Below are 27752 nucleotides of genomic sequence, written 5' to 3' on the forward strand. Positions count from 1 at the left end.
GAAGCTGGGTATATGGCGACAAAAGCTTTCATCCTTGCATCCAGACCACCCCCAGGAGATCCAAGGGAGGCATTGTACAACATGGCAATGGCAGGAGTTGGAGCCATGGGGACGGCGTTTGTATCAACACCCCCCGAAGGAACAGCAAGGCAAAATAGTCCACGACCTGCGGCAGCAACAGCAGCAGCTCCCGAAGGACCAAGTGGAGCAAGGGACACGGCAGCACAAGCAAGAGTCGACAGAGCGCGACAAAGCAGAAGGGAACATCGGCAGTCCCCAGAGCTAAACGACGAGGATATGTGTGGTTTGCCATGCTTCACAAGGAGAGTTCGAAAAACTCGAGTCCCTTCGGGATTCAAGTTACCTGATAACTTCAAGAAATTCGACGGCCTTCGGGATCCAGAGGATTGGCTAGTTGATTATCTCGAGACGGTGAAACTCACAGGAGGAACCAGATCAACAGCTATGCAAAGTATCCAGGTGCATTTGAGTGGAGCCGCATGATCTTGGATAAAGAAACTTCCTCCAGGATCTATCGACAGCTGGGATAGCTTCGAGGACGTGTTCGTCAAGAACTTCCGGTCCACATGTAAAAAACCTGCGTCATTAGAGGAGCTGAGAGCGTGCCGACAAAAGCCAGACGAGCCAATGAGAAAATATATCCAAAGGTGGAATATCATCAAAAACTCGGCAGAAAATATATCTGACGAGAGAGCAATAGATGCGTTTGTCGCAGGGATCAGGCGTGGAGATTTTGTCGAGGATTTGGGGAGGACCAATCCAAAGACAGTATCCGCATTAATGGAAATAGCAAACAGATGGGCAGATGGAGAAGATGCTGTTCACAACAAACGACATAGGTCGCCAGAGGAAGACCGTGGTCGAAATTATCAACCAAGGCGACGATTTCCTCGGCAGTACTCGAGCTATGATGCTCCAGGACAAATCTCGGCTGGTTTCCGAGCGAGCGCAGGAGGAAACAACAGAGATGAGTACCAGAGAAGCAACGAGCAACGAGGCGACAATAGAGATGACTCTCGAAACAATAGGCAAAATAGCGGGCCAAGGTTCCAGAGGCCCTTCGTGTCTCCTGAAGAGATGATGAATGGGCCGTGTCAGATGCATTTTTTCCTCGACAGCAACGGAAAAAGACAGTCAGGACATCTGCAGAAGGATTGTCGCAATTTCCAGGCAATGCTAAGGTATGCAGGGCATGCTAATGCTCAGGCAGCACAGAGAAATCCTCGAGAACCCAGGAGTGAGATTCACTTGCCACCTCCTCCCGCGATTACGGATGACAATCGACATCAGCTCAGAATAGCGGCAGCACCTTCACCACCGCCTTACGTGGATCCTAACTCTAACGGAGCGGTCTCGATGATTCAGAAGGGAAGACCATCCAATAGAGCTCAGAAAGTAATCTCGCGGCAGGTGTTTATGGCAGAAAAAATGCCTCCACCAACAGTCGAGTATCTAAATTGGTCAGGGCAAGACATCGGCTTCACCATAGCGGATCATCCACAGCAAGTTCCTCGACCAGGGCAGTCAGCACTCATACTACCAGCGGTCATCGCAGGATTTGACGTATCTCGCGTGTTTATAGATGGCGGCAGCAGCTTAAACCTTATGTACGCAGATACATTAAGGAAGATGAACATATCTCTAGCAAACCTGAAGCCAACAGACACGAGATTCCATGGTATCACACCAGAGAAGCCAAGCTATCCGCTGGGGAAGATTAATCTCGACGTTCAGTTTGGGACCCGAGAAAGAATCGAGAAATTGGAGTTTGAAGTCGTAGATTTCCCGTCGCAGTACCACGCTCTGTTGGGACGACCAGCATATGCTAGATTTATGGAGGTACCACATTATACGTACCTGTTGTGGAGGATGCCTGGACCTAAGGGACCAATCACAGTCAAAGGAAGCTTCGCCCTAGCAGATAAATGTGATAAGGATTTTCATCAAATATTTGAAACTTTCGGGATGTAAGCTGAGTATTTGGCGTCAAGGCTCATGACTGACTATGACGTGCTGCCAGACGTTGGAAGGCCAAATAAAGAATCAACTTTCAATACTGAGAAAAATTCTAAGGAGGTGCAGATTCACCCGACAGACCCGAAAAAGACGACGTCCATTGCAAATGACATGGACCTCGCATAGGAAAGCGCGCTCGTCGAGTTCCTCCGTGAGAACTGGAAAATCTTCGCATGGTGTCCAGCTGACATGCCAGGAGTACCCAGGGAACTTGCCGAGCACCACCTAAACTTGGATCCACTAGCGAGACCAATCAAACAACCTTTGCGACGTTTTTCGGAACCAAACCGCAAGGCTATGCTGTCAGAAATTGATCGACTAAGAGAAGCTGGTTTTATCAAGGAGCTGCACACAGAGGCCACATGGGTAGCAAATCCAGTGTTGGTGCCGAAGAAAAACACTAAGGTCCTTCGCATGTGTGTCGACTTTACGTGTCTCAATAAACATTGTCCAAAGGATCACTTTCCCCTCCCGAGGATCGACCAAATTATCGACTCCACGGCAGGATGTGAACGTCTTTCCTTTTTGGACGCATATTCTGGTTATAACCAGATCAGGTTAAAAGAAGAAGATGAAGTAAAAACAGCGTTCATCACACCTTACGACGTGTTTTGCTATAGAACAATGCCCTTTGGTCTGAAAAACGCGGGAGCAACATATCAGAGGATGATGCAGAAGTGTTTGGCGACACAGATTGGGAAAAATGTGCAAGTGTACATCGACGATGTCGTCATAACGTCAAAAAAGGGGGCGACGCTGATCGAGGATCTCAAGGAAATCTTTGAGAACCTCGACAAATTCTACCTCAAGCTGAACCCGACGAAGTGCTCCTTCGGCGTCCCAGCAGGAGAACTTCTTGGGTTTCTAGTTTCAGCAAGAGGGATTGAAGCAAATCCCGACAAAATACAAGCTATCGTAACAATGAGAAAGCCAACAAAGTTGAAAGAAATACAGCAATTAACTGGGCGAGTCGCAGCTTTAAGCAGATTCGTCGCCAGGCTGGGAGAAAAAGCGTTATCGTTCTACGCTTTAATAAAGCAAGGGGAGAAATTCCAGTGGAACGAAGAAGCCGATAGAGCTTTCGAGGATTTGAAACGCACAATCTCGACACCACCAATCTTGGTGGCGCCGAAGGAAAAGGAACCTCTCCTGCTGTACATTGCAGCCACACCGCAGGTGGTTAGCACGGTGCTAGTCGTCGAAAGAGAAGAAGAAGGGAAACTCCATGGAGTGCAAAGGCCGGTATATTTCATCAGTGAAGTTTTATCGCCTTCCAAACAGTGGTACCCGCAGTACCAGAAACTAGCATATGGAGTGATTACAACGGCAAGAAAGTTGCGCCACTATTTTTCGGCACACCCGATAATAGTAGTCAATGAAGCACCCCTCTCAAATATACTGAACAATCCAGAAGCTACAGGGCGTGTCTCCCTTTGGGGAATAGAACTTTCCCCTCGGGACATCACGTATGAAAAAAGAAAGGCAATCAAGTCGTAAGTTTTGCCAGATTTCATTGCAGAGTGGATGGAGCTGCAAAACATAGGACCCCCAGATTTGTCGAGAACTTGGACCATGAACTTTGATGGATCCAAGAGAGTAGAAGGAGCTGGCGCAGGTGTAATACTTATATCACCCGAAGGCGACAAGTTAAAGTATGTCCTACGGATGACGTTCCCAAACGCATCCAACAATGAAGCAGAATATGAAGCCCTCATACACGGGATGAAGATGGCGAAAGCTTGCGGTGCAACTCGACTAAAAATCTTTGGCGACTCACAATTGGTGGCTCATCAAGTTATGAACCAATGTGATGCAGTCAATGATAGCATGATAGCATACAAGGAGGTGTACAATGAGCTTGAGAAGCTGTTTGATGGATGCGAGGTAAATCACATCAGTAGGTTGAGCAATGATGAAGCCGACGTTCTCGCAAACATCGGGTCGCAGTGCCTTCCAATCCCGCCAGGTGTATTTTGGGAAGAAATAGCGGAGAGATCCACAAAGCCGAAGAAGGCGCAGAAAAAAGCAAAGGAAGAAAAAACTTGGGCGCCCCTCAAAGAGGCCGTGGAGGACGAAGAAGACCAAGAGCTTGTGATGATGGTAGAAGTTCCTTGGATGCAAGCGTACATATCGTATATCCTTAGGAAAGAAATACCCGACGATCCAGTTGTGGCAAGGCAAATTATTCGACGATCCAAAGCTTTCACAGTGGTCAAAGGGGAGTTATACAAGCGAAGTATTTCAGGCGTCCTGCAAAGGTGCGTCACACCCGAAGAAGGAAGGATAATCCTAAAGGATGTGCATGAAGGAATATGTGGTCACCACGCGAGCAGCCGAGCTATTGCAGCCAAGGTTTTTCGGGCAGGATTTTACTGGTTGACAGCAATCGAGGATGCAAAAGAGATAGTACGAACCTGCGACGCGTGCCAGAGATTCGCCGCAAAACCTCCCTCTCCGGCGGCAGAGCTAATGCCAATACCTTTGTCGTGGCCCTTTGCCCAATGGGGACTTGATATGGTGGGGAAGTTGCACAAAGCTTCGCCAGGAGGATATGAGTACCTGTTGGTCGCTGTCGACAAATTCACCAAGTGGGTAGAAGCGAAGCCAATAAATTCACCAGATGCAGCGTCGGCAATAAAGTTTGTGAAAGGCCTCGTCTTTCGATTTGGAGTGCCTCATAGCATTGTCACAGACAACGGTACCAACTTCACAGCTAAGGAGTTCAAGGCATACTGCGCAGAAGTAGGCATTAAATTGCACTTTGCGTCAGTAGGACATCCACAAACCAATGGCCAAGTCGAAAAAGCTAATGGTATCATCTGCAACGGCATTAAAAAACGTCTGCTGGGACCGCTTGAAAAAGCTCGACATACCTGGCCAGAAGAATTGCCAAGTGTTTTGTGGAGCATCCGAACAACACCAAATCCGGTGACACAAGAAACTCCATTTTTCCTCGTCCACGGAGCCGAAGCAGTACTACCAATCGAAATTGAGCATGATTCCCCAAGAGTAATAGAGTATGATGAGGAAACATCACAAAAAGCTCGGGAGGACGATATGGATGCACTCGATGAAGCTCGAGATGAAGTACTATCACGAGTTACCAAGTACCAGCAGGACCTGAAAAACTACCACAGTCGACGATTGCGGCCCAGATCTTTCCAGGTCGGTGATTTGGTCCTACGGCTTAACCAGCAAAGTACTGAAAAGCTCGATTCACCATGGTTGGGACCTTACGTCGTCACGGAAGTCATCGATGGAGGAGCATACAGGATCAAGGACAAGAAGATAGGGGCTCCCGAGAAAAACCCTTGGAACTGTTAAACGAGTTGTTCTAGAAGGTTAGATTGTAACCGTATGTAGATATACCTTGGCTTGTACTCCACGAATAGTTAGAGATAGACGCCGGGGTTTGTTAGATTGAATCCGGTGCTAACTACTTTGTAATCTGTTGAGATGTTGTAGCCATTGAGGCATATATAAGGAAAGCCATCGGCACCCATTGGGGTACGCTGAAACCAATCTCTTCTGAACTTTTACATGGTATCAGAGCCTACTTCCTCCATCATGTCTAGCTCCTCCTCATCCTCGTTCTCCCCCATGCAGCTCTCGGCGCCGCAGGCCGGTGTCGTGACAGAGAAGCTCGGAGGGGATAACTTTCCTCTTTGGAAGGCGCAGGTGATGCCGCCTCTGAGGGAGCGCCAACTTGTTGGCTTCCTTGATGGCAGGGCAAAGAAGCCGCCCCAGACCATCGACGTTGAGGTCGATCTCGAGAAGGGCGGCACGGAGACTCAGGTGGTCCCCAATCCCGCGTATGCCGCATGGGTGGCTCAGGACCAGCAGGTCCTTGGTTTCCTCCTCTCCTCGCTGACGAGGGGGGTGCTGATCCAAGTGTCGTCCCTGGAACACTCTGCCGAAGTGTGGGTGGCACTGACGGCGATGTATTCATCGCAATCCCGGGCACAGGTGATGCAGATCAGGATGCAACTTGCAAACGCCCAGAAGGGAGAAAAGCGGGTCTCCGAGTACTTCGCTCGGATGAGAAGCCTCGGCGACGCTATGGTGTCCGCCGGGAAGAAGATGGACGAGGACGATCTGACGGCGTACATCCTCGCCGGACTGGATGCGGATTGGAATCCGCTCGTCATGTCGATGACCACCAGGGCCGATCCGGTTCCGCTGTCCGAGCTCTACGCTCACCTCCTGAACTTTGAGACCCGCCTCGACATCCAGAACGGCGGGGCTCAGGGATCGGGTGGCCCGCTCAGCTTCGGTGGTCTGCAAGGAGGAGGCGGTGGTACCTCCTCGGTCAATCTTGCTTCCCGCGGTGGTGGTCGCTCAGGCTATCGTGGCGGTGGTCGCGGTGGCGGCCGCGGACGCGGCGATGGTGGGCGCGGCAACAGCAACGGGGGAGGCAACTTCACCATCAACTCTGGCCACCCCAACAGCCAACAGCCATTTGATGCCAATGGCAACCCACGCCCGCAGTGCCAGGTGTGCGCCAAGTACGGGCACACGGCGATCAAGTGCTGGAAGCGCTTCAACAAGGAGTACACCGGCGAGGAGAAGCCGGCTGGATCATCGTCGGCGTACGGCGTCGACACCAATTGGTACCTGGACACCGGTGCGACCGATCATGTCACGGGCGAGCTAGAGAAGCTCACGGTCCGCGACAGGTACCACGGCCACGAGCAAATCCACACCGCGAGTGGAGCAGGTATGGATATCAATTATATAGGTCATTCGATTATTCCTACCCCTTGTGATAAACAACTTCACTTAAACAACATTCTTCATTCCCCTCAAGCCACAAAAAGTCTTGTTTCTGCCCATCGTTTAGCATACGATAATGATGCTTTTGTTGAAATTCATCCAAATTCCTTTTTTGTCAAGGAACAGGGCACGAGGAGAACCATTCTTCACGGTAGAGGTCATGGTGGCCTTTATCCCTTCCCACCAAGTCTTCCCTCGTCATCGTCGAAACAAGCTTTTGGAGTCAATAAACCATCGACCTCTCGGTGGCATAGGCGTTTAGGGCATCCTTCTTTTGAAGTTGTCTCAAGAGTCCTTAGGAATAATGATCTTCCTTCTTTCAAGGATGATTCAGAAATTTTTATTTGTGATGCTTGTCAAAAAGGGAAGAGTCATCAACTCCCTTATCCTAGGTCAAGTAGTATCTCTAGTGCTCCTTTAGAGCTCATTTTTTCGGATGTATGGGGTCCTGCTTGTGCTTCTGTTGGAGGTCACAAGTACTATGTAAGCTTCGTTGATGACTATAGCAAGTTTACTTGGATCTATCTTATTAAGAATAAGTCTGATGTTTTTGCTCGATTTCATGACTTCCAAAACCATGTTGAACGAATCTTTGATAAGAAGATCCTTGCTCTCCAATCTGATTGGGGAGGTGAATATCAAAAGTTAAACTCCTTCTTTCAGCGTATAGGCATCGAACACCATGTCTCTTGTCCACATGCCCATCAACAGAACGGGTCTGCTGAAAGAAAGCATCGACACATTGTCGAAGTAGGCTTGTCTCTCCTAGCCCATGCCCACATGCCACTGAAATATTGGGATGAAGCATTCCTAACTGCCACCTTCCTCATTAATCGTATTCCTAGCAAAGTCATTCATCATGAAACACCATTAGAACGTCTCTTTAAACGAAAGCCTGAATACTCCTTCTTGCGCACTTTTGGATGTGCGTGTTGGCCCAATTTGCGTCCATACAACTCCCACAAACTTTCGTTTCGATCTACCCGGTGTGCTTTTCTTGGCTATAGCAATTTGCACAAGGGATACAAATGCTTGGATATTTCTAGTGGCAGATTATATATATCCCGAGATGTAGCTTTTGATGAAAATGTCTTCCCCTTCTCGGAACTCAATCCCAATGCCGGTGCGCGTCTTCGTGCCGAAATTCTACTTCTACCCACAGATCTTCTCTCGTCAACACGTTTTGATCAAAGGGGGGAATTAATTGATGACCTGTTAATTGCTAATCCTGCTAATTCCTGTTCTGGAAGTGTTTCTGGTACGCAGGGTGGTGTACACGGAGCAGGAGCCTCGGACGCTGACTCCGATGCAGATTCACCTGGCGACTCCACCTCTCCGACACAATCTTCGTCGGGATCGCCATCGCCAGGGTCAGGAGGGACCGCTGACGACGCGGTTTCTGCCCCCAGCTCTCCGTTGGGCCACGCGTCAGGCGCGGACGCGCCAGGCAGCCCAGGGCACACGCGCGGGTCTGCCTCGGGGCAGGCCACGGGATCGTCTGCGGCGACGTCGTCCGCTTCTTCGCAGCCGCACGGCTCGGCTGCCCACACCGGATCCGCTGCATCGTCCAGGGAGGCAGAGCAGCCATCTGCTGGCAGAGCCTCTGTGCCAGAGCCTCCCAGATCTTCTGTGGCTGGACGACCTGTGACCCAATTGCAGAATAAAATTCAGAAACCAGTAAAACTCTTTGAAGGAATGATCCGATATGCGAACTTTGCTGCCACTGGTGAACCTGAAAATGTTCAAGAGGCGTTTGGCGACTCAAAGTGGAAGAGTGCTATGGAAGAGGAGTACATGGCTCTTCAACGGAACAAGACATGGCATCTTGTGCCGGCAAAACAAGGAAGGAATATTATAGACTGCAAGTGGGTGTATAAAATTAAAAGAAAGTCTGATGGTACCATTGAGAGGTATAAGGCTCGGCTAGTAGCTAAAGGCTTCAAGCAGCGGTATGGAATTGACTATGAAGACACATTCAGTCATGTAGTCAAGGTTGCCACCATTAGACTTGTTCTCTCCATTGCAGTTTCCCGAGGGTGGACACTCAGGCAGCTAGACGTGCAGAATGCGTTCTTGCATGGCGTTCTGGAGGAAGAGGTATATATGAGGCAACCTCCTGGTTTTGAGCAAGGCAATGGTTTAGTGTGCAAATTGGACAAGGCACTATATGGCTTGAAACAAGCCCCTCGTGCTTGGTATTCTAGACTAAGTGCAAAGCTTCAGGTTCTTGGCTTTACACCATCAAAGTCTGATACATCTCTCTTTTTCCTTGCAAAGCCTGCGATCACTATGTTTGTTTTGGTATATGTTGATGATATAATAGTGGCGAGCTCTACTCCTACAACAGTAACATCTTTACTTCAGCAGCTTAGAGGAGACTTTGCATTAAAGGACTTGGGAGATTTGCATTATTTTCTGGGAATTGAGGTGAAGAAGACATATGATGGCATCACACTTTCGCAAGGGAGGTACACTAAGGATTTGCTCAAGCGTGTTGGTATGAGTACATGTAAAGGTGTAACCTCTCCTATGTCTTCTTCTGAAAAACTCTCGGCCTATGAAGGTGTTGTGCTACAACCTGATGATGTGACTCGGTACAGGAGTGTAGTTGGAGCCTTGCAATATCTCACCATGACGCGGCCAGACATTTCTTTTGCAGTTAACAAGGTATGTCAATATCTGCATGCGCCTACTAGCCTGCATTGGGCTGCGGTGAAGAGAATTATCAGATATTTGAAGCACAGTATGGATCTTGGCATGAAGATTCAAAGATCATCCTCGTCATTGGTCAGCGCATTCTCGGATGCTGATTGGGCGGGATGCCCGGATGATCGTCGCTCTACGGGAGGTTTTGCTGTGTTCTTTGGTCCTAATTTAATATCATGGAGTGCGCGAAAGCAAGCAACTGTATCGCGTTCTAGCACAGAAGCGGAGTATAAGTCATTAGCCAATGCCACTGTAGAAGTTATTTGGGTACAGTCAGTTCTTGGAGAGCTTGGTGTATCTCAACCGAAGGTTGCCTGTCTTTGGTGTGACAACATTGGAGCAACGTATTTATCTGCCAATCCTGTGTTCCATGCCAGAACAAAACATATAGAAGTGGATTTTCATTTTGTTCGAGAGTGTGTAGCAAAGAGGATGTTGGAGGTCAGATTTATTCCTTCTGGTGATCAAGTGGCGGATGGCTTCACCAAACCCCTTCCAGTAAAGCAACTCGAAGATTTCAAACGACACCTCAATCTAGAGAGTTGTGTTTGAGGGGGCGTGTTAAACGAGTTGCTCTAGAAGGTTAGATTGTAACCGTATGTAGATATACCTTGGCTTGTACTCCACGAATAGTTAGAGATAGACGCCGGGGTTTGTTAGATTGAATCCGGTGCTAACTACTTTGTAATCTGTTGAGATGTTGTAGCCATTGAGGCATATATAAGGAAAGCCATCGGCACCCATTGGGGTACGCTGAAACCAATCTCTTATGAACTTTTACAGGAACGTGGCGCAGCTCAGGCGGTTCTACGCTTAGAGTCGAAATATAGTCCTCCTCTGTAAAAATACAATGTACTGAAACGCCCGCGAGTTTTCAGACGCACTCTTTTCCTTTTCGGGGCACTGAGTGGGGCCGGAAAGGTTTTTAATGAGGCGGGCTCGCGGTGCTGTAATATAATAAAGATAGTGGAGATATACTTCTTATTCTTCGACACGCTCGGGGGCTCAACGCCTTTCAAGTTACAAAATATACACAATATAGATAAATTAGACTTACCGAAATATTTCGCCTTGGTACAAAAATACCTCGCCAAATAGAACATCGGAAGCTAACAACTATAAATATAGTGCACTCGTCAAAATTTCACTGCTTTGGTCTGAAAACCTCGCAACAAAAATATAGAACGTCACCACCAAGACACTCGGGGGCTCGTACCCATTGACAGCAAAATATATATCTTCTTGCAACAAGAGAAAAATCTTCGAGATAACAAAACAGTATAAACTCGAGCCAGAGGCTCGGGGGCTTCACAATATAGACTACACTTCACAATGTACAAAAGAGTTCGACAAAAATATAGACATAGTTCCTTGCAGTATAAATACAGCTCAGTTTAGGCCTAATATACTATCTATGGATAAACCTTTGGTTGTCTTGTGCTCAGCATAGGTCCCCTTGACGAAGAATTATGAATCCATCCGAAGAAGTTCATCCATCATCGCCTCAGCCACAGGAGTAACCATCTCATTGATTGAGTCAATGTTATTTTTTCGCCGCGATTTCTTGGCCAAGCAATCAGCAACAATCTTCGTCAGGTCCAACTTGGGATGGCAAATGTGTATCATAATCATGGCGAACCTTGCTCCAGCAGTCAATTGAGCTCGCACAAAATTATGAATGCGAGGGGCATCTCTAAATTTCTCCATCAGTCCAAGAAGAGTTTCGGGAGCCTCGTCTCGAGGAAATAAAGTCTTGTAAACAAGGGTTAAGGTTCTCGTGTAGAAATTGAGAAATTCGCGCACCTGACAAGCGCGATCTTGGAACCTGACAATTTGCTGGTTTCGCTCAGGGGTGGCCCAGAACAGACAGCCATGGTTAAGAGAAAGATTGACGAGGAGATTCGTTCTGACATTCACTCTTTCATCTTCAGCGGCAGCGTCGAGAACCGAGCCTATTAAGCGACAAAGCAAGAAATCTAAGGGGAGGCACAGTAAAATAAAAAAGAAGCAGTGTGAGGTTGGAAAAATATACCTAGCATATCCGCGCTAGCTTCAGTCATTAGCTCGAGCATGCTATTTTCTCGAGTAGTGGCTTTCTCAGCTTCCGACACAGCAGCATCCTTGGTAGCTATGGCCTCTTTTGCTTGTTGGAGAGCAATTTTCTCTCTCTCAGATGCTTTTCGAGATTGTTCCATCATTGCCAGAGTTTTTTTTTTCATGGATTGAAGTTGTTGTCGAAGTTCTTGCAAATCTTGCGACAAATGTTTGCTTGAAGAACCTTCGATGAGGTTATCATCGACCAGTGTTTTCTTCGAGAAGGAGGAAGCAGAAGAAGTATCGGCAGGACGAGGACTGGCAGAGTAGTTATCAAATATCAACTGGAAAAGAAAATTTCAATATCAAATGATTGCACAAGACAGAATCCCATTGATCTTCAGGAAATTTACATGGATATTACAGAAGGGGTTCTTCAAAGGGACTACTAAGGTAATTGTCGCCAAAGCTAATATGGCGACAATAGCTAAAGAAACAGAAAAAATAAAAAGAAGGGGCATTCAACTAGACCTCCGGCTTTGATGAGCTAGGAGTTGAAGATAGCTTGATTCCAAGATAGGCCAGGATTTTCTTCGTGTTGGGCTTTGCCGCCCAGATCAGCGATCGCCATTGTGTTTGCTCTATCTATCCTGTGTTGCCTACTTTCGTCCAGTCGATAGTTTGTTGGCTGTCGGCAACCAAGGCGACAGTACTTTCGACAGCAATCTTCATGTTTTCTTGGCGCATCTTCAGTCCAAGATCCTCTGGTGGGTTGAAGTCCTTGGCAAGAGCAAGGAAAGTATTGAGTTCCGCTTTCTTCGGGAAGAAGTAGGGGGAACAGCCGCAACAATCCTGAGTCAGCATGTCCAATGCCTTCGCGAGCTTCGGTTCCATGAAACTCAAGGATAGAGAGTGCGTCAAGAAGATTATCGTTGTCAGGATCTTCAAGCTCAAATTCTTGGTTTGTTTTACCTGTCGCAGAAAAATATATGTTGGTCGACAGCAAGTAAAGAAAAGCAAGTCTAAGAAAAATAGAATGGATCGACAAAATTACCGACAAAACGTTGATTCTGCGTGTTCAAGCGCTTGATGATTGCCTTTTCACGAGTAGCCTGTGCGGCTTTGTGCTCGTTCAAAGCAGTTTCGGCATCATCCAGTCTTTTTTGCAGATCTTCGACACCAGCAGCTTTTGCCTTGGCCTTATCAGCCTCCGCTTTAGCTTTGCCAGCATCAAGTTCAGCCTTTTTGCGAGCCACTTCACTTTGCTCTAATTTCTGAGCAAGCGTGTCGACAAGCTTGTTGGCTTCCGCAAGTTTTTCTGCCAAAATAGTTAAGAATCGTCAAAATTGCGACAAATCAGGAGCAAGAAGTTATAAACAAGGGCCAGCAAAGAATTATTACCTTCAGTCTTGCTGGCATACTCACGGTACCCAATGAATTGGGCACCGATGCGAACAAGCTCTTTGATCATAGGCTATCAAAGAAGGAAAAAGAAAGAAAATGTCGGTATGGGAAAAATATGATGGCACAAAGAAGCAAACAGAGGAAATATAGACAGTGACAAGAAAATTAAGAACTTACATCATCCAAGAGAGGACTAGAGGAGCTACCCAATTGGAGGGTAGGCTCCGGGATTGTTTCAACCCTTGTCCTTTTTGGTGAAGGGACAAGAGGGCTTGAAGGAGGAGTAGGAGCGCCAACGTTTTGTTGAGGAGGCGAGGATTCCTCTCCTTCGACTGGCGTCTCCGAAACAACCAGAGTATGTGACGTACTCGTTCGAGTAGCCACATCAACAACTGGTACTTCTTCCTCATCATCACTGCGATTAAATGTCGGCAGCATAAAAAGCAAGATAGACAAAAATCTTCGAGTACAAAAATAAAGGGAAATAAACAGTGACTTACGAGCTGATGAGGGCCTCGAGGTATGGATCATAAGCTGCCTTCTGACATGAAGGAACAGCTTCTTCAGCTCTGGAGGTGCCGGAATCTTCGACATCATCCCTTTTCCTTTTGTTCCTTGGAGAAACAGCAGGAGGAGGAGATTGTGCCGATGCAGTGCCTTCAGAAGATCCCGCAGATTTTTGAGAATCTACGGGTCCATTCACAAAAGAGGGGGCATCTTGGTTGTCATCAGTGACAACGGCCCTTTCATCGACTTCTCCACCTTCAGGAAGGGGAGGAAGCGAGACAAGATTTGGATGGTTCTATATAAAAAACAGGGGAAGATGTCAAAAAAGGAGTTACAAAAAAGATAGCAAGGCAATAACAAATCAATCGATAAAGTTTACCTTGGGAAGTGCATTGGTGGCGCTGTACGGTTTTACACGACAAGAAGAAGGGACAGGATCTTTTTTGCTGAGGGAGGAGATTTTTCGGACAAGTTTTTCTAAGTCCTTGACCTCTAAATCCGCCGACAACCGATCTGCGTCCTTGTCGCCAGCGTACTTCCAGAGAGGGAATTTGCGAGCCTGAAGAGGCTGCACTCTGGTTCTAAGAAAATACGTTGTGATCTGAATACCTGACAGCTCTTTGCCGCGAGTATTCTGCAACTCATGGATGCGAGTCATCAGGGCTTCTGTCGATATTTTTTCTTCCTCGGTAGCCTCTGCATCCCAGGAGCGGCGGCGAAGGATTTTCTCGGCACCATCGAAAGGAGGGATGTTGTCTTCAGCACATCCATGGTTCTCCTCCTGAATGTACAACCACTTCTTGCGCCACCCTTGAACTGAGTCAGGGAGTTTGACGTCGAAGTAATCGACTGTGGGGCGAACGGAAATAACAACGCCGCCTATATTGTAGGCGACATTGGGAGAGCCATTACGGCGACAAAAGAAAATGCGCTTCCATAGCGCCCAGTTAGGCTGGACGCAAAGGAAGGCCTCGCAGAGGGTGATGAAAATGGAGATATGGAGGATGGAATTGGGCGTGAGGTGGTGAAGTTGCAGACCATAAACGAAAAGCAGTCCGCGGAGGAAAGGATGAATGGGGGCGGAAAGACCGCGGATGAGATGGTCGACGAAACTTACCCGATACCCCATTGGAGGGGTTGGGTAGCTTTCTTCACTAGGGAAGCACAGCGCCTTGGCTTCTTGCTGATCCCCAGCTTCTTCAAGAGGTTGATGTCCTGGGTGGAAATTTTGGACCTTTCCCACTCCGCGCTTCCCAGATCTACGGCAGCCATTGATGATTCAGGCGTGCTGTGCTTGATCAACCGACGCGGTGGCATCAACAATGGCGCAGGAATGCAGCTTGGAGAAGATGAGCTTAGGGAGTTGTGGGGCGCAGGAGGAAGTTTTGCAGAGGAGAGCAGGAGAATGGCGCGAGCGGAAGTGCTCGAGGAAGAAGAAGGAGATCTTATATAGAGGTGCGGCGAAGCGGCGGACCGTTGGATGGAAAGATTGTGTGGCAGATGATAACCACGTGGAAACAGGGGTAAAAAAAGTATTTTAACACTGGAGAAGTTACGGTACGTGCGCCAGGAAAAGCGGAGGACGTGCGTCCCCCACCTGCACGACGTGTCAAGATAATGGATAATCTGGGCCCGCAAGGCAGCGGGAGAAGACTTCTCGCGATTTTCGGACTCGAAATCGTGGCTATCGTCAGCAATAATGTCACCTTTGCAGGAAAAAATTCGCCTCAACAGTTTCGTAAAAATGCGACATGGAAAAATATTGGCGAGCCTTTGATCAAATACAAGTTTTTGATCAAATGCTCGGGGGCTACTTTGAAAAATGAAAAGATCAAGAAAGACAAAATAGAAATGGCGAGAGCCTATGATCAAATACAAATATTTGCTCATAGCCTCGGGGGCTACTCCCATCGGGAGCGCTGTTCGCGCACCCGAGAAATTATAAAACTTCGGGAGAGAAAGAAAATATAGCAGCATAAAGCGTGGAGCCTACACCCAAGCACAAGTCCTTGGCTGTAGCCTCGGGGGCTACTCCCATCGGGAACGCTGTTCGCGTGCCCGATGAAATTATAAAAAAGAAAGAAAGAATGAGAAGAAGAAAGATATAAGAGCAAAAGAGTATATTTCGAGTTATAAATAACTCTACATATACTCCCATCGGGAGAGCAATATAAGTCATCCGTTGACTCAATAAAATGTGCCATTCCAACAGCCGAATAAGCACTCGACAATATATTCTCAGAACGCCAAAGTTGCGATCAATTTCTGAATGCCGCAAAACTTTGCAAAGGTAAGACCCCAGATCCGTTCTGTGTGGCGTGGCACCGTCTCTGACGTCGGTTTGCTACTTTTATCCGTATCAACAGATACGAAGAAAAATCCTAACGGACGCGTTAGGTACCCGATAAATATGACTGGGACTCGACAGAATGGTAAGACCTTTAGCGGCACCTGTCGAAGTTTACACCAGTATCCCGAGATCATGTCCAGGGACGTGATCTTGAAGTAGGTTTTTGCGGATTGCCACTAGAGCAGTTAACTAGTACCTGATCCGTCAGATGAACTAGCCCCAATTACCATTATCCCTGTACAATATAGAAATTTATGTGAAGAAATATAGAAAAGTTTTAAGTTGTCGAGTAAATAAACAGTGGAGATTTTCCCTGACTCTACGATTCAAGCAAAATCTCGGGGGCTACTGACATAGGCATCCCCAATGGGCTTGCCGAAGATAGTACCCGGGGTTTACTAAAGGCCCACTACCCAAAGAATAAGAAGATTCGGAAGCCCAAGATATTATTAAGGAAAGCTAGAGTTGTAATAGGAAGCATTATTTGTAATCTTGCGGGATGAGTTAGAAACCTTCCCGGACTCTGTAACTTGTACAATACGAATCCCTCGGCTCCTCCTCCTATATAAGGGGGAGTCGAGGGACAAAGAAAGCATCGAATCATTGTCTCTCAAACCCTAGTTTTCATAATCGTCGAGTACTTTTCGGCTGAAACCTTCGAGATCTACTTGCCCTCTACTTCCAACTAAACCCTAGTCTACAACCCGTAGGCATTGACAAGTTAATACCTTGTCACAATGATATTAGTATGAACGCTTTGAACACCATTATTGCTGATACTATGGAAGAATCTAAGCTTGGGGAAGCCGGTTTTGATGAGCATGATATTTTTAGTCCCCCAAGTTTTGAGGAGAAAATTTACTTTGATGATACTTTACCTCCTATATATGATGATTATAATGATGATTGTGATATTTTCGGTCCATCTAATATTGAGGATAAAATTCATTATGATTACTCTATGCCTCCAATTTACGATGATTATAATGATGGATGTGATAGTTTTACTCCCACTATTACTAATAAAATTGATTATGCTTGTGTGGAGAGTAATGATACTTTTATGCATGTGAATAAGACTGCTTTATGTGATAGTTATATTGTTGAGTTTGCTCATGATACTACTGAAAGTTATTATGAGAGAGGGAAACATGGTTATATGCATCTTAATAATATTAAATTTCCCCTCTTTATGTTGAGAATCTTGAAGTTACTCGTGTTTTATCTTCCTATGCTTGTCACTTTGCTCCTCATGAATTTATTTGTGTACAAGATTCCTTTTCATAGGAAGTGGGTTAGGCTTAAATTTGTTTCGTACTTGCTTTTTGATGCTCTCTTTGCTTCAACTCTCATTCTTATGTGAGCATCATTAAAATTGCTGAGCCCATCTTAATGGCTATAAAGAAAGCACTTCTTGGGAGATAACCCATGTTTTTATTTTACTACAGAAATTTTGTTTTATATTTGAGTCTTGGAAGTTGTTACTACTGTAGAAACCTCTACTTATCTTTACTTTATTGCATTGTTGTGCCAAGTAATGTCTTTGATAGTAAGGTTGATACTAGATTTGGATTTCTGCGCAGAAACAGATTTCTATCTGTCACGAATTTCAGTAGGACTCTCTGTAGGTAACTCAGAAAAATCTGCCAATTTACGTGCGTGGTCCTCAGATATGTACGCAACTTTCATTCAATTTGAGCTTTTTCATCTGAGCAAGTTAAGTGCCCCAGAAAAATTCGTCTTTACGGACTGTTCTGTTTTGACAGATTCTGCCTTTTATTTCGCATTGCCTATTTTGCTATGTTTGATGGATTTCTTTATTCAATTAACTTTCAGTAGCTTTGTGCAATGTCCAGAAGTGTTAACAATGATTGTGTCATCTCTGAATATGTGAATTTTTGATTATGCACTAACCCTCTAATGAGTTTGTTTTGAGTTTGGTGTGGAGAAAGTTTTCAAGGGTCAAGAGAGGAGGATGATACAATATGATCAAGAAGAGTGAAAAGTCTAAGCTTGGGGATGCCCCGTGGATCATCCCTGCATATTTCAAGAATACTCAAGCATCTAAGCTTGGGGATGCCCAAGGCATCCCCTTCTTCATCGACAAATTATCAGGTCACCTCTAGTGAAACTATATTTTTATTTCGTCACATCTTATGTACTTTACTTGGAGCGTCTGTGTGCTTTTATTTTCGTTTTGTTATTTTCATTCTCTGAATAAATTCGGATCCTAGCAATCCATGTGTGGGAGAGAGACACGCTCCGCTTTTTCATATGAACACTAGTGTTCTTCTCTTTTACTTTTAATGTTCAATGGCGAAAGCTGAAAGCTGCTGCATTTATTGCTATTTGGTTGGAAACAGAAAATGCTTCATGTGGTAATTGGTATATTGTCTTGAATAATTTGATACTTAATTGTTTTGCTCAATAGATCATGTTTAAGCTCTTGCATCATGTACTTTGCACCTGTTAATGAAGAATTACCATAGAGCTTGTTGAAATTTGGTTTGCATGATTGGTCTCTCTAAAGTCTAGATATTTTCTGGTGAGGTGTTTGAACAACAAGGAAGACAGTGTAGAGTCTTATAATGCTTGCAATATGTTCTTATGTAAGTTTTGCTTTACCGGTTCATACTTGTGTTTGCTTCAAACAACCTTGCTAGCCAAAGCCTTGTACTGAGAGGGAATTCTTCTCGTGCATCCAAAACCTTGAGCCAAAACTATGCCATTTGTGTCCACCATACCTACCTACTACATGGTATTTCTCTGCCATTCCAAAGTAAATTACTTGAGTGCTACCTTTAAAATTTCATTCTTTGTCTTTGCAATATATAGCTCATGGGAAAATAGCTTAAAAACTATTGTGGTAAAGAATATGTAGCTTATGTATCTTATTTCTTATAAGTTGCTTGTTGAGCGGTAACCATGTTTCTGGGGACGCCATCAACTATTTTACCTTTGTTGAATATCATGTGAGTTGCTATGCATGTTCGTCTTGTCTGAAGTAAGGGTGATTTATCATGATCAAACGGTTTGAGTATGCATATTGTTAGAGAAGAACATTGGGCCGCTAACTAAAGCCATGAATCATGGTGGAAGTTTCAGTTTGGACAACAATCCTCAATCTCTTATGAGAATATTATCTGTTGTTGAATGCTTATGCATTAAAGAGGAGTCCATTATCTGTTATCTATGTTGTCCCGGTATGGATGTCTAAGTAGAGAATAATCAAAAGCGAGAAATCCAATGCAAGCTTTCTTCTTAGACCTTTGTACATGCGGCATAGAGGTACCCCTTTGTGACACTTGGTTAAAACATATGTTATGCAATGATAATCCATGTAAATCCAAACTAATTAGGACAAGGTGCGGGCACTATTGGTAATCTATGCATGAGGCTTGCAACTTATAGGATGTCTTATACATAACACATATGTTTTATTACTACCGTTGACAAAATTGTTTCTATGTTTTCAAAATAGAAGCTCTAGCACAAATAAAGTAATCCATGCTTCCCTCTGCGAAGGGCCTTTCTTTTACTTTTATGTTGAGTCAGTTTACCTACTTCTTTCTATCTTAGAAGCAAACACTTGTGTTAACTGTGCATTGATTCTTACATGTTTACCTATTGCACTTGTTATATTGCTTTATGATGACAACTATCCATGAGATATACATGTTACAAGTTGAAAGCAACTGCTGAAACTTATATCTTCCTTTGTGTTGCTTCAAAGCTTTCTACTATGAATCTATTGCTTTATGAGTTAACTCTTATGCAAGTCTTATTGATGCTTGTCTTGAAAGTAATATTCATGAAAAGTCTTTGCTATATGATTCAGTTGTTTACTCATTGTCTTTACCATTGCTTCGAATCGCTGCATTCATCTCATATGCTTTACAATAGTATGATCAAGATTATGTAAGTAGCATGTCACTACAGAAATTATTCTTTTTATCGTTTACCTACTCGAGGGCGAGTAGGAACTAAACTTGGGGATGCTGATACGTCTCCAACGTATCTATAATTTCTGATGTTCCATGCTTGTTTTATGACAATACCTACATGTTTTGTTCACACTTTATAACGTTTTGATGCATTTTCCGGAACTAACCTATTAACGAGATGCCGAAGTGCCAGTTCCTGATTTGTGCTGTTTTTGGTTTCAGAAATCCTACAAAGGAAATATTCTCGGAATTGGACGAAATCAAGGGCCACGATCTTATATTTCACGGAAGCTTCCAGAGCACCGAAGAGGGGCCAGAGGGGAGCCAGGGGGGCCCCACCCCACAAGGCGGCGCGGCCAAGGGGGGCGCCCCCCTAGTGTGTGGGTCTCCCGTGGCCCTTCCGACTCCGCCTCTTCGCCTATAAGACCCCTCGTGACCTAAAACTTTGACACCGATTGACGAAACTCCAGAAAGACTACAGGGACGCCGCCGCCATCGCGAAACTCCAATTCGGGGGACAGAAGTCTCTGTTCCGGCACCCTGCCGGGACGGGGAATTGCCCCCGGAGTCATCTCCATCGATACGACCGCCATCTTCATCGCCGCTGTTGTCTCCCATGATGAGGAGGGAGTAGTTCTCCCCCGAGGCTGAGGGCTCTACCGGTAGCTATGTGGTTCATATCTCTCTCCCATGTACTTCAATACAATGATCTCATGAGCTGCCTTACATGATTGAGATCCATATGATGAGCTTTGTAATCTAGATGTCGTTATGCTATTCAAGTGGATTTTACTTATGTGATCTCCGGAGACTCCTTGTCCCACGTGTGTAAAGGTGACAATGTGTGCACCGTGTGGGTCTCTTAGGCTATATTTCACAGAATACTTGTTCACTGGGTTATGATTTGAGTTGGATGTCTCTATGAAATTGTGGTGTGTTAGTACCTCCTATGAATGCTCACAGTGACAGTGTGGGGTGTTTATTAGTACTTGGGAATACATCTTTAAGGTTTGCTTTTGCAGCCCTACACGGTAAATTAGTGTTCGTTATCCTGCCAGAGAGTAATTCAGAATAGCATAGTGAACTGCTTATATTTATATTCCTTTATGATAACATTGTTGAGAGTGTCCACTAGTGAAAGTATGATCCCTAGGCCTTGTTTCTAAGCATTGAAACACCGTTTCCAATAAGTTCTGCTACATGTTCGCTTGCTGCCATCTTTATTTCAGATTGCAATTACTACTTACGATCATCCATATTACTTTTATTTCACTATCTCTTCGCTGAACTAGTGCACCTATACATCTGACAAGTGTATTAGGTGTGTTGGGGACACAAGAGACTTCTTGTATCGTAATTGCAGGGTTGCTTGAGAGAGATATCTTTGACCTCTACCTCCCTGAGTTCGATAAACCTTGGGTGATTCACTTAAGGGAAACTTGCTGCTGTTCTACAAACCTCTGCTCTTGGAGGCCCAACACTGTCTACAGGAATAGAAGCGTGCGTAGACATCAGCCACCTTCAAGCGCGCGCGGAGGCGGCTGCGGCAGTAGCTCATTTATTCCTTCGGCGACATGTATTTCAGACTGGCTATAATTGAAGTGCTCGTTCAGGTGGCAAATCAGTGCATCAGAGGCTGAAGGAACAAATGATACATCCTCAAAAACCAACGATCAATGCTCGAAACAGAGCATTTGAGTCTGTCTTTCAGAGCGAAGAAACACATAAAGAAGACATGGTATATATGTCCTGACAAGTGGATGCAATACGAGTGTTCTACAAATACCACAACAGGAAAAAAAAGGCACTGCCGTACAACGCGACGTTGCCATGCGCCTGCGCACGGCAAAGAAATCTTTGCCGTGCGATGGCACAAAACTGCACGGCAAAGAAAAAAATGCATGGCAAAGAATGAAGAAAACGCACGGCAAAGACCTCTGGACGGCAAAAACCCCTTAGGGCGCACGGTAAAGAAAATGGCAACGGCAAAACCGTATCAAGGCACGGCAAAGCCGCCGAACACGGCAAAGCACAAAAGGCATCGCCATGCACGCCTATGCCTATTATTTTTAACAAACGCACGGCAAAGCAAGCCTTTGCCTAGTGTTTTAACAAACGCACGGCAAAAAAACCTTTGCCTAGTGTAAGCGCACGGCAAAGATGTAAAAATTGGATTTTTTTTCTCAGCTCGAAAGGCGTGGCGTGGTATAGTTATCATCAAATGAACACTTAGCCTAGTGGTAAGATTGCACACTTTCCCTACTCTGCATCCTAGGTTCAAATCCCAGGCCACAGTGGCGGAGCCAGAACTTAAAGTCAGTGTTGTCATTTCAAATCTGTGGTGTCAAATACATATAATTTCTACTTATTTTAAATATTTTTTACAAGGTTAATACAAAATACAAAGAACATGACAAAAAGATGTGTGGTCAATTGACCACACAGCTCTCAACGTGGCTCCGCCACTGCCAGGCCAGTTTGGGGCCTTTTTTTTAATAAAACATGTTTAGCATACGACAAAGACGCGACCTTTGCCGTGCGGCGTCGCACGACAAATATTTTGCCATGCAACGTTAGCGAGTCGCACGGTAAAGAAATCTTTGCCGTCAATGGCATTGCCGTGCGACCTTTGCCGTGCGCCGTCGCATGGCAAAGCCTTTACCATGCGGGGTCGTACGGCAAAGTCTTTGCCGTTCAAATAGTTGCACAGCAAAGTCTTGTTTTCCCGTAGTGTACCATGTTCACAGTTTTTCTACAAGGATCACCGGTGAGATGCATGCCAATAGTTTGCAAAATACTCCAAGCGTGGTAAGCAATCTTAAATCCCTATCAACAATACTCCAATGGAAATCTGAATTGTATTTTGCGTGTACTACAATTGTTTCCTCTAGAGAACCCAAAGAAACAGCTCATAAACATCCCTTGACGCGACAAAAGAAACCCAATAATTTGAGTGTACGTGCGTGTGCATACGTATGTAGGTATCCAACCATAGAAGCCCATGCTTAGTTCGCCCGTGCAATGTATGCAATCTAGGTGCATCACGTACGGTTGCACCTAATGCCGCTGCCTAGCTGGGCTAATGCATTGACCAGATCACAGATGGCACTTGGCAGAATCTCTTGCAAGCAACTTGGTCCGCAACCACACGCCTAGTACAGCGCACGCACGGTGGTACGTGTATATCTCTGGGATTAAGTACGGGATATAGTTACTTACGACCTATTCGATTGTTACAATAATTGATATTTGAGCTACATATACAATGCATATGATTGATGTACGTATATGTGCAATACTACGGATTTCTTGCAAGGGACAAAACTATGGAAAATGATGTGTGTTTCACCATGAATATCAGAGGAGTAAAAGAGAATCAAATAAATAAATAAGCCTAGCTTACTTGGTTAGAAAATAAGTGTACAATCTGACAACCTGGGTTCAAGTTCACGAGTACAGATTTTAGGTTCTTATAGAACCTCCAGCAGAACTTAACGATAGCCCATGTCCACTTCGCTAACCAAAAGAAACCACAGTCATAGGAACGAACCTAGTGGATCCACGACACCAAATCGCCGCTGCTAGAAGATTTTGAAAATTTCAGATGAGGTGATATGTGGGTAGAACTCACCTTCATGGTCGTGTGAGTAAGATTTGTCCTAATGCCCTTTATTAGCATTTAATTGAATGCCTACTGTCTTTTGGATATGCGCTTGCATTTTTGGGGCTACCCCATCCTTCTTGCACCTCACTTGCGTCCTCAAATGTCAATGATCTCATGGCCGTAAAATATGTGGAATATATGTTTGGTATGCATGTATCAATAACGTTATAAGGTGTACAATGGGGAACGAGAAAGAAACATAATTGAAGACTTCAATCAAACTTCAAGAATATATCACAAGTGCAAATTTATTTGGTAGTATTAACAAACTATTCCATTTATTGTGACACCACTAGGCTGCGACGAGACAATGACTAGCTAGACTCTACTACTTTTAATGTATAATATTGATCTATCACTTGTTTTTTTTTTGTAGATTCTAGCTTAACCGTGGTTAACAATCCAACTTATGCACTCTACATTCCAACGCCGAGACAAAAGGAAGTGTTTTCTCCTACTTTTTTGTTTTGTTTTCGAGATTTCTTTGATCCAAATGGGGCCTCAGGGTGTACCGTGTAAACATTTTCCAATAAGCATTGTAAGATGCACCATGACAAGTGCATCCTTTTGGTTAGTGGGGGTTGTTTTCTAATTTCCATCCAAACCAGACAAAATAATATCCATGTAAATATCTAATTTTCACACATCTTCGATTTGTGTGAATTACACATCTCAAATTTCAAAATAAGATACAATGACCCTTAATGAAGTTCAATAATGTAAAGAAAAAAACTCGATCTCTTACGTTGGTTGGGGTTTAAGACTACCTACTTGGTGGGTGGAGGAAATGTATCTTATGGGCAACATAAACAATCCTTCTAAACATGTCTTCAATAAATCACCATATTTTTTGTTATGGCACTGAACAAGGTGGTATTTTGTTAGTGTGTCTGTCTCTGTGAGCAATTTCCCCAAAACAAAGGTGTGCCTACAGCCAATTTTGTATTTTCTGCTTCTTAATAAATCTTTGAGTCTTTGACCATTGTGTGGGTATCTCATTTTGTATTTAAAACAGCAGAGTATACAAAACCCATACCCAAAAACCAGCATCCACCCGCAACAGCTGGTCTACCTACACATGCATGTATAGAGCACCATTCATTGTGCACAACCAAAGTACAGCAAAGCGGCGTGGACATGAATGTGCTGTGGGAATAATTGGGGCAAGATGAGAGGGATCATAGCAACAAATTTAAACAAATCGCTTCCATAAGTTCTAGTGATTAGTGAACATGCATGGGGGCTGTAGTTCTACTGCCCGTCTGCCCCTGTCCTTTGATTAGTACTTTACTTTAGATAAGGTTAGCAACCATATGATACCATCTTTTGATACACCTTGATTACACCTAAAATACTCATACTTCCACACCAAACTATGCATACTACCCTCCCATTTTTTATTTCCTCTTTTGCCCTTCATTGAAGCAATGCAAAGACCATGACAAAAAGAAAATAAAGTTAATGTGTTGCTACCTTGGACATGCTACAACTGTGGGCTCTCGCTATGTAGGAAGGCCACTATATAAGCATTGGTCACCCCACATCGTGAAGAGAGGGAAAGGAAAAGAACTTGGATTGAGAAAGAGCTGCCTCCCTCAAGGAGATCGATCAGCAGGCTCCAGCTAGAGAGTTGCTCTTAGATCGATTTCTCATATTCTCATACAATGGGCAATAGCTTGAGATGCTGCCTAGCTTGCGTCCTACCCTGCGGCGCGCTGGACCTGATCAGGATCGTCCACCTTAGCGGCCGCATCGAGGAGTATGGCCGGCCGGTCGCCGCCGGCGAGATCCTCGCCGCCAACCCGAACCACGTGCTGAGCAAGCCGTGCTCGCAGGGCGTCGTGCGGAGGATACTCATCGTCTCCCCAGAGTCTGAGCTGGAGCGCGGCGAGATATACTTCCTCATCCCGGCCTCCTCAGTGCCGGAGAGGAAGAAGAAGGCCACCTCGCACGCCGGTGCCGCTGGAGGCCACGACGGCAAGACCAGCGGACATGTCAAGAGCAAGGCATCTTCCGATCGTGGAAGTGGCCGTCCTCACGTGGGCGATGTGCCGTCGGAGAAGAGGTCTTTGCATCGGCGGCGGACGAGCACCGGCGGCCGGACAGCTGTGTGGAGGCCGCACCTCGAGTGCATTGTAGAGGGCACTTGACCAGTAGTGGGCTAGTGAATTTTTGTTCTTCCTTTTCTTCTCTTCTATCTTTGGCATGGGTGTCATTTTCTCTCTTGTGCGCGCGCATGGTTGATGTGTATGCTTCTTTGCAACTTCTTTTTTGTAAGTGTACATCCATGTAATGTTTTCCCCTTCCTGCATATATACGATGGAAATGGAGAGGGAGTGTCCTGAATTATTTCTTCTTCTAAGTGCTGCCTAGTTCTAGTTTCTCCTTGAACTATTAATGCTGTTCCATACTATCTTTCGTTTTTGGGGGTGAGTTATTATTGGCACATGAGAAAGATAACAAATGAAGATGGACATGGGCGCTTCTATTTCCCAATTTTTTTTTTTGCCAACTTGTGTGTAGGAGTTGCTTGTATACAAGCTTCAATCTGCTCATCCTTTTACGGTCAAACAATTGGCAGTGTCAATCAATCCCCAGAGGTTACCTTCAAACAATCCATGGAGCCAAGCACAAGTTTGCTCTTTTCTCACATGTACTAAGAGGTACGGAAGTTGGATTAGAAATGAAGCCTTAATTCCCAATCATGCCTTAGCTTCTAATCATCATTTCCTAACTAATAGTGGGAGACATACATCATTAGATCATGAATGATTGATGGTTCTTTCTTAGTTTTTATATGGAGGTCGACAAAAAGACACCCTAGCAAGCAGCATTTTGAAGTAAAGCCAGCTATTGGGCCAGAGTTTTTGTGTTTATCTTAGCTTTTGTTATTGACGACTCTCCCTTTTGATAGTTGCAACCATGCCTTCTGTGCCAGTACTGCTCAGTGCAGGCATTGATAAATGTACTTGATTGGTGCTCTCAATATAACCATCCAACTAGAGAACAATTACCAGCTAATTAAGTATGAAAAAGAAAAATGACAGAGAATGTCAATGATCACGCCCTGTATTACTTTTCCAGATATATCAATGACACAGAATTTGTACTACTTTTCCAAAAATATCAGGTAACGATCATGAATATTTGGATAATAGACTTTACAGTAGCTACTTGAGAATTGTTCTCCACTGATTTTCCAGTTCTAGAGCTGATTCGATTGTTCTCTGCTAGAGAATGTTGCACTTTAGGTGTTAACGCCCTCAACATATTCCTGATTAGTATTGTCGCACAATTCATGATCGACCCAAACACCTGTTCTACGCCGTTGAAAACTAGAAATGCCTTGCTTATAAATTCTGGGAATCAAACAAAAGAAGTAATTGCCATACATTTTGCCAATACAATAAAATCCCTTCAGAAACGACAGAAAGCCACAGTCGTTCAATTGTCACAGTAGAGTGGTCTTCTCATATCAATCACCAACAACAATAATTGGTGTTCTGATTGGAGAGGGAATCAATCTTGTGCAGAAAACTAGAAGTCTCCCCACCCTTACCCTGACATGATACAAGACATCCTATCCTATACAATAGTCTGTCCTAAAGATATGAAACCTTCAGTATTTCTACTCGTCAACAGAATGACAACTTCACAAAATGATACATATACACTGAGCTAGTTAATGCATCAAGCTACAAATTTTCGAATTCAGTGGCTGTTAGTTTCGATCTTGAAGTGGATAATTGTGAATTCGGAGGAACAAAAACAATTAAGCTTTCAGTACAGGGTCACACACATTTTCAGACAACATGCTAAATTCAGACACACTTTTGCAAATACATGCTAAACTTCCCGTGTAAGTAGCCGAGTCTGACAAATTAAAACATATCAATTTTCAGAGCATTTGGCAGGATCACCATTTGATTTATTCCATTCATTGATGCATGCATCAGTAGTGCATGAATTGCATATTTTGTTTGCTTCTACAGGATCATGCAGACTTGATCTGAATATAGAATAGGGTTGCGTGAGCTCTTGGATCAGGTACTATCACAAGAAGCTAACAACACATCGTTCGAGCAAGGAAAGAAAAAAAAAAAGCCCATGCACACATGCTGCTGCACGAATTAAGGTGTGCAGACCAAATCATACGCAGATTCCCACGCTGCCTTGATTTGTTTGCGTTTGTTTACTTCCAAAAGACAGCTAAGAGGAGGAGCTAATGATAGTTAGCTTGGGGTTTCAGTATTAGTCAATGATTGGATTGGCCCTGGTAGCTGCAAGAGGAGTATTAGAAGTAGAGCATTGGTGTTTTTGCAGACTATGATGA

The 27752-nt window shown here is 44.8% G+C and overlaps 1 protein-coding gene and 1 non-coding gene across 2 annotated transcripts; both read left to right on the plus strand.

The window, feature by feature from the left end:
* Positions 1-6114: 6114 nt before the first annotated feature.
* LOC127327969 (small nucleolar RNA Z247) lies at positions 6115-6253 on the plus strand. Its single transcript, XR_007868885.1, has one exon. It is a non-coding gene; the product is annotated as a small nucleolar RNA Z247 (small nucleolar RNA).
* An 18698-nt stretch (positions 6254-24951) lies between these two features.
* On the plus strand, positions 24952-25773 carry LOC127339261 (uncharacterized). The gene has a single exon (XM_051365155.2). The coding sequence runs from the start codon at positions 25084-25086 to the stop codon at positions 25567-25569; it is 486 nt and encodes a 161-aa protein (XP_051221115.1). The 5' UTR covers positions 24952-25083; the 3' UTR covers positions 25570-25773.
* Positions 25774-27752: the final 1979 nt, after the last annotated feature.

The sequence above is a fragment of the Lolium perenne genome, chromosome 1 (genome assembly GCF_019359855.2).
Source record: "Lolium perenne isolate Kyuss_39 chromosome 1, Kyuss_2.0, whole genome shotgun sequence".
In the NCBI taxonomy this organism is placed as follows: domain Eukaryota; kingdom Viridiplantae; phylum Streptophyta; class Magnoliopsida; order Poales; family Poaceae; genus Lolium; species Lolium perenne.

Excerpts from the sequence above, each read along its gene's own strand:
- LOC127339261 (XM_051365155.2), top strand. The coding sequence starts at position 25,084 with ATGGGCAATAGCTTGAGATGCTGCCTAGCTTGCGTCCTACCCTGCGGC.